Below are 13,060 nucleotides of genomic sequence, written 5' to 3'. Positions count from 1 at the left end.
AGTTCAGTGGCATTTACTTCCAAGTGAAAATGTAGTGCATTGCTGCTCTATATCTTCTGCCTTCCTAGTGAAGGAATGATTTCCCTGTCCTTCAGCACACTTGCGTGGAGAGAAAACGCAAGAGCTGGTGGCATGAGGGAAGGGTTGAGTGGACCTGGAGAGGATGGGCCTTGGGATTCTCTCCAGGCTTACGTCTTGCAAGAAATTGCCCTTAAAATAAGGTGCCTGTAGCAGCCTATCCCTTAAGCACTTGTGTAAATACTTTGCCCAGTTCATGCTGTGATTACAGAAGCACTAATTATCCAAGACCCATCTACTTTTTTATGACTATTGTTATGTTTGGAACTCTTAAGTGCCTTTTTAATTTTATTTTTAACTTGACTCTTTTTTTTACAGATGAGGGCAGAAGCGCAGTTGACCATGCAGGTGGGGCAGAGATTGTAATAGACCATTTAAGGTCACTGTGCAGTAAAACAGATCCAGCCAGTGAGAAGCTCATGACTGTCTTTTGTGGCATGCTGATGAACTATAGCAATGAGAATGGTAAACAAAAATCCTAAGAAACCCTTTTCTCTAAATACATTATACACCTAGGATTTTCTTTTTCAATATATATCTATATAATGTTAAAACCAGTACGCAAGAAAAGTTGCTGTTTTAATTACAGGTAAAAACAGTGTTTCCCATTGTATTAGCAAAATGATTGTAAATATCAGAGTAGTAAATATATGTTTGTCCCTGTTCAAATCCTCATGTGCAGTATATGTACAAGTACACAGGGCTTCTGGCAGCAAATGAGAGCTTCTCCCCTCATTTCAATGGAGGGAGCAATTTTGCATTGTGAAAATGAAATTTGCAATTGTGAAAATGAAAACTCGTGCAGCTTTGTTTCCTGTGTTGAAATGTATGGGGCAACACCTCATATGCAGGGGAGCTCTTTGTTTGCCAGTGGGGTGTTGTGAAGACATTTTCCTGTTCCCCAGGGGAAGGAACTGTTGCACACTCCTATAGAGGACTCAGTGGCCCAGCTTGGGCTTCACATGCCTGCCTTCATAAACCATGGTTTAACAGTGCTTCCCAAACTTGGGTCTCCAGCAGTTTTGGACTACAACTCCCACCATCCCTAACTAGCAAGACCAGTTGCCATGGATGATGGGAATTGTAGTCCAAAAACAGCTGGAGACCCAAGTTTGGGAAACATTGGTTTATAATGTCAGGAATTAACATCTGGGTTGAGCCATTGGGAGCCAGTGGCCCAGTTAGGGCAGTCATTCAAGGCTTCATAAACATGGATTTATGAAACTGGGAAAGACTGTCTGAACTGGGCCATTGAGTTTATGATGCTAAGAATTAGCCTTGGGGCCAAACTCCTCCCCTTTCCCCCTCCATCTTGCTCCCCTCCAATGGGACACTGGCTTCACTATCAAGACCCTGGCTTGTATTGCATCATGCTTTGTTTGTTTGTTTGTTTGTTTGCTAACTGACATTAAGCCAGAATTTCCAAGTTTTGGCATAATGGGAGTTTAAGGCTTAATGCAAGCCAGGAACTTCATGCTACAACTAGGGTGCATGAAGTTTCAGAAGACATTCTGAAGTGAGCCAGTAACAATCAAGCCAGACCCCGTCTGGCGGCAGAATGTGGGCAACTGGTTTTTGTCTAAAAGGATTGTGTGAACCTTCATAAATAGTCCTTTCATCACTTTTCTTAATAACAAAAATGCTTCTTTTGCTGTTCAGTGCATTTTATGTATGGCACCCAGCTCTGCTGCTGTTGTGTCCCATTCTATGAAGTCTTCTCATTAACTTTTTTTCTGTCTGCAAAATGGTTTTAGCTTAATAGATTTCTCCCATCTTTGAAGTGGTTCCGCCGACTCCCTTGAATTAATCTGAGGAAGAGGGAGAGCTATTATTTCTAACAGACAGGGCGATTGGGCAGCCCAAGAGGATTGCCCCCTGCCCAGTCTCTGAGGTTCATTATTAAACTGGCAGTTCTTCCTAATCACCTGTGAGCACTCTTCTAAATAAACTAATTATAATATAAGCTCCCAGGTAAACAGTTTTTGAGCAGTCCAAACAATGTATAAATATTAAATGAGCTACTTATTCCATCCAGGAGAAAAAATCTGCATTACTAATGCCCTCTTCTTCTTTTTTTAACATAAAAAAACCTCTATAGGGCCTTGACATATTTCAAGGAGTATAATTAAGGGGAGTGTGTGTTTGTGTTGGAGGGACTGTTTTGACAATGTGTCTGTGGCAAGACACATTCGAATATTTGCGTCCCGAATTAGAAAGCTTCATGTGGTCCATTTTCATTGGTTCATCTCTCTGGTGGGAAGAAAAGTAATGTTTCCCCCCCTTTTACAGCTGGAGTGCAAATCCAGGACACTTCCTCCCACCTCAGGGATGAAATTTTGAAAATAGACGATATGAAGCTTTATCTTTGGGGGCGTTACCTCACAGTCGATATCGGTTTTATGAGAGGATCCTGAAATTTTCTGTATTAACTTTTGTGTACTTCCAAAAAATGTAACAACCAAGTAGCAAAACAGAAATGTCGGGGAATGGAAGAAGTCCGAAATCACAAGGACCATAATCTTTCACAAGCTAACGGTGGAGACCTTCTGTGCTCTTTCCTGTCGGTATAATCAATAAAACCAGATGGTTGAAGGCAGTGTGCTTCTGAATGGCAGTTGCTGGAAGGGAGAAGGTTTCCCATTGACTTGGTCCAGCATGCTCTTCTTATGTTTCCATTTTCTTTTCCATTGGGCTGCATTTGAGGTTAAAAAAAATTTGCCCCTGCAACCCACAATGATTCCGTCAAGCAAATAATTCCATCTCATTTCTCTGTGGCTCCAGGCTGCAGCCACATAGGCACTCATCTGTGTGGTCCGCTATTAGAGGAACTGATTGCAATTTATATAATTTCCATGCCTTTTGGGTCACTCTGACCCCAGCTGGTCTAATTCCAGCTATCTTAACTTCTTCCTACTTGGAACTCTCAGTGGCCTCCAGTATTTAAAGGCACACTGGCATCCCATGATAGATTAAAAAGTTGTAGATTTAAAAACTTTAAAAAAAAAGTTTTAAAGGATTTTTGATACAATTACCTGCAGAAACTCTGGATAGCAGCACCCATCCCAGAAGATGCCTCCTTCTTGAGAGGTCAGGAGGGTGGCAACACAAGAATGGGCCTTCTCTGCAGTGGCTCCCTGTCTGTAGAATGCTCTCCCCAGGAAAGTTCACCTGGCGCCTTCATTACACTGTACACCTATAGGCGCCAGGCAAAAACATTCCTTTTTAAACAGGCCTTTGGTTTACCTAATCAATATCCTATACCCTCTTAAAATGTGGCTGTTTTGGGGGGGGGACGGGGTGTTACTGGGTTATTGTTTTTATTTTTATGTTATATAGTGTGATCTTTTCCATTAACCACCCTGAGGCCTCCGGGTATAGGGCGGTATATAAATTCAATCAATCAATCAATTAATGAGACAAACCTCTGTTTGCTCTTCACACTCACAAGAGAAAATCATTATTCTACAGTGCTGCCTGCTGTAACACATAGGTGCATAATTTAAAGCCAAAGAAAGAAAAGGTTCCCCTCTTTCAGGAAAAAAACATCATTTACAAATGTATGAAGATTTCAACAGAGTGAGTCCCAGCTGGGGAAAAAAGCCCTGAGTATTGGGATGTAATCCAAACCCAACACATAGTTAAACTATGGAGCTCATTCCCACAGGAGGCCACCAACTTGGTTTGCTTAAAAAATAAATAAAAGATGGGCAAAGTCATGGAAGATAAGGCTATCAATGGTTACTGGTTTGGCCTCGGCTGTCAGAGGCATTAATGATTCTGAATACCATTTTCTGGAAGCCACAGAAGGGGAGAGTGCTGTTGAGGTTTTCTCACAGGCATTTGGGTGGCCACTGTGAGAAAAGGATTCTGGACTCGATGAGCCATTCGCCCTATCCAGGAAACTCTTCTTTTGTTCTTAAACCCCTAGCTGGCAGTGGGGAACATAATGGAGCCGCATAGCCACAGTTCTGCTACTCACACTGGTCACAGCGAAAGGTGACTGGGTTGTGTGTGGAAGAGAAAAAAAGGCTCTCTGCTATGGCAGCTCCCAAGCTGGTGCTGCAAAGAGACGTTTATTGGGCCCATTGCTGTCATGTGACAGCAGCTGGGCTAAATTAGGAACCAATGGATGCTGTGTTGGTCCAGCCCCTGACCCAAAATGCCCTGTTCTGTGCATTTCCACCGACTACTGCCAGAAGGGGCCAGTGGTAGCTGCCGCCCACCATTTGAGGAGGTGATTCTCAAAGCAGGCAAGGCTGGGCTCCACGGCACCTCCGTCTCATTCAAACTGTATCCAGGGCTGTGGATTGCATCAGTGACAGTTCCTATGATCTGATGATAGCTCTGTGAATAATACATTAAATGCACACTGATTTTTATCCTCCTTCTAAAACGCTGCTGCTTTTTCCTTTCATTTCCATACCTTTCCCAAGTTAACAAGCTGCCCTTTCCTCCTTTACAGCTGTGGTGCCCAAAGTAAATAGACTAACATTGCAAGTCCTAACTATGTCTCCTCAGAAGTAAGTCCTATGAAATTCAGTGGGTCCTACTCCCAGGTAAATGCGGTTAGGAATGTACTCTTAAGAGCTGAGGAGCCAGATCTTCATATGGTCAAATCACGGGGTGCACCCAGATTCCCCATCTCCGCCTCACCCACAATGGCTTGATAATCACACCAGAGTTCTGTTTTCATAGCTTTTCTTCCTCGCTTACTAAAAGCTGTCATTGCCATGGTTTATCCTTTGCTCCCCAAATCTCTTCTTCATCCGCCACCCTGCTGTGTTATTGTTTATTCAGTTTTGCCATTTGCCTTGCTGCTTCACATGGTACTTTAACCCTGTAAGCGAGGAGGATGAATAATTTTAATTGTGGCCACCAGCCTGCTAACAAAGTAAGAGGCTTTTCAATTTTACTTTCTAAGTCCTCCCATGAGCTGCACTTAATCTGTGCAGCAGCCAGAGTTTGGCCACCCCCTGATTTATTGCCTCTGAAGCATTGCAGTGGTGGTGGGTGGGGACTGCAGCAGTGTTGACTGCAGCAGTCAGATGAACAGCTTTTCAAATGGGTATATGCAACTTTTCTCCTTTTTCCTCCCATCTTGCAAGGTATGTGTAGATACAAATGTATTTTTCTGTAAAGGGGATCTTGTAAGATACAAATTCCACTTTACGGAATGATAGCATTGCCAGCAAAGGATGGTTCAAACACGAGGAGTCCTCTGCCACCCAAATCCTTAAGCGTTCCCAGACTGGGTGTGTACGCCTGTCACGTTGGTGTGATGTTTGTTCCATCCCAAGAATATATTTACTGATGAAGGAAGTCTTGTGGTTGTTGGTCCATATGCCATTTCTTTTGCCGAGTCATAACTATGGGTGTAAGTGAGAATTTGTAAGATCAAATCAAAGCCTGGAATTTCCACTCCTTCTGATAACAAACTCAGGTGGTGAGTGTTGACAGAACGTTAGGCAAAATGGCGCCACTGGTGAGCAACAGGGATTTATTATCATGCTTGGGGGAACTCGCAAGGTTTACAGAAGTACAAAGTGGCTAACCTGGGACCCTTTGGACATGGTTGGACTCTACCTCCTAGGAGCCCCAGCCAACATGGCCAAAAGTCAGGGGTGATAGTTTTAGTCCAACAACATCTGGAGGGTAAAATTTTAGCAACCCGTCCTTTAGAAAATGAAACCTAACAGGGCAGCAAAAACAAGGCCCAATGAGGACTGAGCTTGCTCAGCAGTCCCAAAATGTTGAGTGTCTGTTGGGGAGGGCAAATTAAATTGAGTGACTGGAAGGTGGTGTGGCTGGCTTTCTGAAATGCTGAAGGAGACTGGTCCACACTTCAACATTTTGTTTAGTGTATTTATCTCGTCCTTCATCCAGGTAGCTCAGAGCTTAACAACAAAACTAGAAGACAGGTTTGGCTCTGGGGATTTCAGAAGCTCACTCTGTGCCTTGTACAAGCTACAGTCTTTGAACCTCGCCTATGCATAGCCAATTTGGTGTCCTCCGTATGTTGGTGGACTAAACTCCCACCATACCTGGCCATTAGCCATGTTAGCTGAGCCACTCCCTGGCTACCCCTGACCCAACCCACCACTCAGACCACTGCACCACATGGTATTTATTAATTCATTGATTTGAGATATAAAAATAGAAACACAAGAGGTATGTAGAACTGTTATCTTATTTCCTGTGTGTGTGTATACACACACACAAAACATTGTATCTAAAAATCATTTTTCTTTACATTATACTTTCTCATTTCATTTTGTGTTAAAATTCAATCTGCCAGATTCGACTTTTCCTCCATTACCTTTGAAGAAAAATTCTTAATAGTGTAATGTAAAACCACTGAGCTTGTCTTAATCTTGCAAGCGCCCTGGAAGTATGTGACTGGAATATATTGCTTTCGTTGATTAATGTTCTACTGCTTTGCATTTCTTTTTCTCCACTTGAAAATCTTATGTAGGCAAAAATGGAAAGCGGATCAATATTCAAGCCACGCATTTCTCCTTTGCTAATGCTTGTGTCTACAGTGGCTTGTGTGTTTATTTGCATATTGCTTGAAAGTTGCATTTCCAAAGGTATAGCGGTAGGTTACAGTTACGTAATGGGTAAATATATACATTTCGTAGGCATGAGCTAAAAAATTCTTGGAAACCAGCTCTCTTTGGGTATTCTAAAGAGGGCTTAAATAAGCATAGAATTAAATATTGCACAAGAGAGTTGACTCTGCACACCATCCAGTCTTGGGCTGTCAGCACAATTCCTCTTAAAAATATAAGCTTCAAACTCACCACTTAAATTGATGAACTCTTGACTAAAGCAATACACAAGGTTGCCTTACTTAGCATCTGAATTTATTTCTGCGTCAAATACATTGTGTCTCCCTGCAGTGTTAATGAGCCGCAGGCTTTGTTGAGTTGGTTTACAAACCATAGTGGATGAGATTGCTTGTTTCGTCATATAACTGTTAATGTGTCTTAAAACATTGTTCCACTTGTCTCGTTGCCCAAACTTCAGGCTAAACGTTCTGCAACAACAGCCTTTCAGTAGATTGAAACCAAAGTTGGGTTGAGAAAATCAAATTTCTGGGGTGATGTTTGACTGTGAATGGGGGGGATTTTGGTTTCCAAAGCATTTTCAAATGTATACATTCCATGATCGCTTCTTAACATCTTTTGAAGCAGCATGAACTTTCTATCCATCTATTTGCCATACGTTGTGCTTTTCTGTCCTTTTTTCTGTGTTTCTTCTGAGTCTTCAGCTCCTTTCTTCTTTTACTGGGAGCCTCTGGGCAGATATCAGGCTTGCAAGATCCACTTCTATCTTTCGCTCAGCGATTTACCAACCAGCGCCAGGTGCAAAAGACACACCATTAGAGTTAAAGAACAGAGTGCCTCTAGGCAGATTCTGAGTAGGAATTTGATTTCAGTATCAGATTGAATAAATAGCTTTGTTTTTGCTACTGTTAAACAACTGGGGGTCAGGCACTCTTGCCAATGTATGGCAGATCATCCCAGTATCTATCAGTAAATCATAATGCCCAGTGTCCAGATGTTGTTTGACTCTAGTTCCCGTCATCTCTGGTCATTAGCCATCATGGCTGGAGTTAATGGGATAGGGAATCCAGTAACATCTGAAGGATAGCATATTGGCTACCCCTATTCCAAGAGCATATGAGGAAGCAAATAGAATTTAAAAGTGGAAAACACAATGCTGTGTCCTAATTCTTGTGTCGAGCCAGTTGACTCTTCTGTTTTTCCAAGTTTCCTAAATAATCCACATGCTCCTTCTGACATGATCTGTGGTAATGTGTTTGCTAGCTGCATTGTGGATTCTTTCTGTGCACTCACTAGAAGAAGACACAGCTGATGGACCTCCATGGAATCTCAAATGTCTGGCATTACCAAGCAACAGCCAAACTAATGTCTGGAGGAGCCTCAAGATTCTGAACAACTTAGAATGGCATTAAAGGAGAATGAATTATTATTTACCCATTCATGTATGCATGGGGCACTTTCATTCACTTGCTGAAAAATAAATGTAAGCAGCTTTGTAACAGTGGGGGCTTTCCAGCATCTTGTAGTCTTTGGAAGGCTTACACATAAATAGTGGTAAATTGTACAGTTTGTTTTCTGCAGCTTCAGAAGCTGAACTCAAATGCTCCAGCGATTTTCGATTATAATTTTCCATTGTCTGTAAAAGCTGAAATTACAAACTGATTTATCAAGTAAAAGGTGCATGTCCTTAAACCAATATGAATATGAAATCTTGGAGATTTAGCCATCTAATATTTGCAGAGAGAGGGTGGAATACATAAAAAGTACAGTGCCAGAAAAACAGAATAAGGAATGTTTCCCTCAAAATAAAATAAAAAAGACGCCTTAGGTAATCAAAGACATTCATTTAAACATATGACATTCTACCAATCAGCAGTTAAACTTTATTTTTAGCCTCTACTCTTTGCAGTGCTATCCTTCTGCTATCAGAATAAAATTTCAACTAATTTTAGAGGAACAGGATTGTAACCTTTAGTTGGTACACCATGTTACAGGACCAGCTTCAACACTCATCCTCAAGCAACATTCTTTGACTGTAATGGTTTCTTAATAAGCTTTGTAAGAAAGAGCTCTTGGCTTAAAAATATACTACATTTCAATAAATTAGCTCAGAGGAGAATACTGACTTCTACATTAATGCTGACAATTTGCATTTTCTTCCCATTTTTCCAAGCTTGCTGGCCTCTGTTCAGACTCCTACTTGCACACAAAATCCTCTTCCTGTGGTGGTGGTGGAACGAGAGGGCCCTCCTGCCTCCACCACACTCAGATGGGTGAATCATGCAATATTATCCTTTTTGGAGAGGAAAGAGTGATGTTATTTTGGCAATTGGATGAAGGACCCAGATCACACCTTATGGTGACTACCCAGTGGCCCTCTAGTTCAGCGGTTCTCAACCTGTGGGTCCCCAGATGTTGTTGGACTACAGCTCCCATCATCCCTGAGCTCTGGCCTTGCTAGCTAGGGGTGATGGGAGTTGTAGTTCAACAACATCTGGTGACCCACACATTGAGAAAGGCTGCTCTAGATGATGTTGAACTTCCAACTCTCATCAGCCCCAGCCAGCATGGCCAATATTTGGGGACGATGAGAATTTTAATCCAGCACCATCTTGAAGGACAAAGCTTACCACCCCTGCTTTGATTATTGAGGAGAGATCACGCCTCCACACCTTCACCCTTGAATCACCACTCAGTGGTAGTAGCATTTCTGCATTGCACCCAGAAGGTCCCAGATTCAATCCCTGGCATCTCCAGTTGAAAGGAACAGATAGCAGGTAATAGGAAAGACACCTGTCCAAGGCTATGTAGATCCGCTGCAGTCAGAGTAGAAAATACAGAGGGTGAATAGCCTGGGTATTCCTGTGTGTTTCTGTTAGCTTTGCATTAGGTGAGTGTCTGAACGGAGATACACTCCGTCTTTGGCTGATGTGAATGGAATCTAGGCAAGGTTTTAGCAATGGGACATCTGCATACATCCAGCCATTCGTTCAAAAGCTTGAGTTACCTTTTTGTCAGTGGTTGTCAACACAAGCCTGCAACAGGAGGAAGGTTTGGAGATCCAGTGATAACACACAGGCTTGTTCCTTTACGCCTGCCCCAGCATCATGGGCTGTCCATTGTTGTGTTATGTGCCTTTCTGCTGCAGGAAGTTACTGAATCCATGCCTTTAATAATTAAAAATCAAATTATAATAATTTGAATGTCCGGAACAAGATATAGTCCGATCTGGTTCAGAAGGTGGGAGGGGGGCAGTTTGCAGATATTCTGTGTGCACAAAGGTTTAAGACTATCACACATATGACTGCTTTTGCTTTTAAAATCCAGGAGTCAGTCAGTGAGGCGATAGGCTCCCGTTATTTTGCTCAGGGGCATCCTTGGAGGAATCTGAGTGCAGTATGACTACAACTGATTTTTGCATTGTTTCCTTCTGTTGCAAAGCAAACATATTTCCCTTGTTAAATTGTGGAAGCTTTTGTTTTTGTTTTGTAAACTAATGGTGTCTCCTAATGGATAATCTTCAAACATATTTTTGTTTGCAAATATCTACACGCAATAATATTTTTTTCTCTATGAAGATTATACCATAGTGGCAATGGACTCTTCTGAAATGTTTCGTCCTTGTTCTTTGTTAAGCCACTTTGTTTTATCAAGCTTTTTGTAACCTATATTGTGACTTGTTTGCATAACACTTTTAGCGTGTTAAGTGTCCATAAGTACTTACTCTGTCTTTTCCTGCTAACCTTACTATTTAAAAGCAAAAAAATGCATTGGTGAGGGGGAAGCGAGACTGCCTATGACATTACATCAATATACCTATTATTACTCTTCATGAAACTGAAAATCTAGTGTACATAATTTGTAATTGCGGGCTTCCAAGGGGGCTTTTTGTGATGAACGGAGTAACCTTGCCTTATTATGATTATGATTATTGATTTAATTTGGTCTTCAGAATTATTTGGTTGTGTTGACAGAAGCATTCCGTTACCTGAAATACTGAGATGTATTTAGTCACTAGCTTTAAGAGGCAATTTTGGAAGTATAAATGAGAAATGCATTTTTCACTTACTTGGGCTGCAGCTATCGTTGGAGAAGCCTGTGTCCTTTGCACACTGTTATGAACGTATAAACCCCTTTTGAAAGCAGTAGAATGTACATGCAATATTTGCAGTAAAAGGCCACAATCCATAATTCTGTGAGGTTTCAGAGGGCAAGTAGAAATGCATGCATGGATTTTTCTTTCACTCTGGAGAGACTCTCTGCTGGCACAGACATTGAAGGCAGTGATGGCACAGCATATATATTCCCTTCTCTTTGTTGTTAATAAATCTCTGGCCCGCTGAGGATATATGCACACTAGCACATCCTTCCCCAACCATGTGCCCTCTAAATGTTGTTAGACTCCAACTCACATCAGCCCCAGCCAGTACAGCCAATGACCAGGAATGATGGAAGTTGTAGTCCAACAAGCATCTAGAGGGCATATGATTGGGAAAGCTGGTTTAACAACGTCTAAGATTATTTTGGAGAAACTATAATAGTTTATTATTAAATGGGTTTGTGGCCAGAGAGAGGCAGTCTCTCTCATGTAGTAGGTTTGAATACTAAGCAGACATCAGAAGAACAAGGAGGAGCAATGTTTTGTTTGTAGGTTACAGTTGCCTCCTTGCTTAAATTATTGACATTGAAGAATAATTAAGGATACTGTGATACTGCGAAGGCAGTGCTAACTCAAACACGTTTGTTCTTTTTTTTGTGTGTGTGTGTCTGTCTTTAGATACCCTACAATCTCAGCTCATCAACATGGGAGTTATCCCTACGTTAGTGAAATTGTTGGGCATTCATTGCCAAAATTCGGCTTTGACTGAAATGTGCCTTGTTGCGTTTGGCAATTTAGCAGAACTTGGTAAGTTCTGGGATGCAACCCACAAACCTGTTCTCTTTATTTATAAATGTTACATTGTTTTAATTTACTATTTATGGCAAGTTTATAGAAGGAGGACCAGTGCTGATATTTTCATCTGTATTCACTATTCAAGTATCCCAAGTTCCCCTTTCCAGCTCTTCTCTGCCTGCCTGATGTCTACACATGACTTCATCTTTCCACTTGGGCTACAGCTTCCATCCCCACTGACCATTGACCATGCTGATTGGTGTCGATAGGAGGTGGAGCACAACTACATCTAGAGGATGCAATTTTGGTTACTCCTGACATAAATAAAGTTTATTTCTAAGGTTCAAATACGACTTCCTATCAGATTTTTCCTCACTGCCTAACTATAAGAAGTGTTGCTTTCTATCTCTCAAGAAAGTATAACAGTTCATAAAAAATAAGTCTATGCACAGTTATAAAATTAGATACCTTTACTTGATATCAGGGAAGAGTTTAGAAGGGCCTCTCATGCAAACAGAGTTGGTGTTTGCCTTCCTCTTACAGTGGTCCAGCTAGGCCTGGAAAAAAACACCTGGAAAATTTTGGAATAAAAACTTTAAAAGCAAACAAGCCAATTTTGTACTATAGCATTCAATCTGGGCAAACTTTCCATTTTCAGAAGTCTGTGATAAATATGGCAAATTTGAAAGCAGAAACTGACAGTGATAGCTTAGAATGATTAAATTTCATTTAGTATTCATAGTATTCATTGATGTGTGTCTCCTCCGCCAGCTCTTTCTCTCACCTCTTTTTATGGAAATGGGTTCTTAATGTCTGCTTGACACTGGAGGAGCCATAACAATTTCCAGGTTACATGATAATTTTATGTTTTTACTACAGCGTTGATGATTTCTCCTGTTTGTATTGTTTTATTGCTTAAGTTAATATGCTGCAGAGGGAGCAAGCAGCAAGACCACCTTACCCATCCACAGTGGTTGGGCTTGGCAAGGCCGTTCTGTGACAGGAAAATGATATAATTAAAACAAATATATTGCCACTGTGCGTAAATAACCCATAAAGTTTGGTTCTGCTAGTTCTTATGTTCAGTATTAGCCCTGTATGTTAAGAACTGCTTCCTCTCTCAGTTCTTTCAAATCCATCCTCACAAGCCATCTTTTCTGTGAAGCCTTTGGAACAGCCCTCAAGTTCCCATGGCCTACTTTAACTCAACCACTTAACAGCCACATGCTCCCTGTGATGACACAAATGTGCTGGCTGCCTGACAGGGAATCACAACCAATTTGCTGCTCCCTGGGGTGTTTAGGTCAGTTGACAATGGCAGCTAAGCTAAGGTGCGGCATCATCGTCTTCTTTTTGGCAATGTTTGCCAGGGTCATCATCATCAACCTTTTATTCGACCGTCAGTCAGAAAAAAGTACATTTGTCAATACACAGTTAAAACATCCAGGAAGATTTTAGAACTTAACCAACACTAAAATGGGCTAAACAGATAGCCCCATATCAATACAGTCAATTATAGTCT

General features: G+C 41.4%; 1 protein-coding gene across 8 annotated transcripts in view; it reads left to right on the top strand.

The window, feature by feature from the left end:
• The window catches only part of RAP1GDS1 (Rap1 GTPase-GDP dissociation stimulator 1), a 98,208-nt gene that overhangs the window by 67,322 nt on the left and 17,826 nt on the right, over window positions 1–13,060 (top strand). For 6 of the 8 annotated variants that reach the window (XM_083571359.1, XM_083571357.1, XM_083571358.1 and 3 more), the window contains exons 5-6: window positions 397–543; window positions 11,422–11,550. In XM_083571359.1, the coding sequence (XP_083427485.1) occupies window positions 397–543; window positions 11,422–11,550 (276 nt within the window). The remainder of the gene's footprint in view (window positions 1–396; window positions 544–11,421; window positions 11,551–13,060) is intronic. The other 2 variants (XM_083571361.1, XM_083571360.1) reach the window with 1 other exon arrangement.

Source organism: Podarcis filfolensis, assembly GCF_964270895.1.
Source record: "Podarcis filfolensis genome assembly, chromosome: 9".
Lineage (NCBI taxonomy): Eukaryota > Metazoa > Chordata > Lepidosauria > Squamata > Lacertidae > Podarcis > Podarcis filfolensis.
The sequence above is the reverse complement of the archived record's forward strand: the minus strand, read 5'-3'. Positions and strand labels throughout refer to the sequence as shown.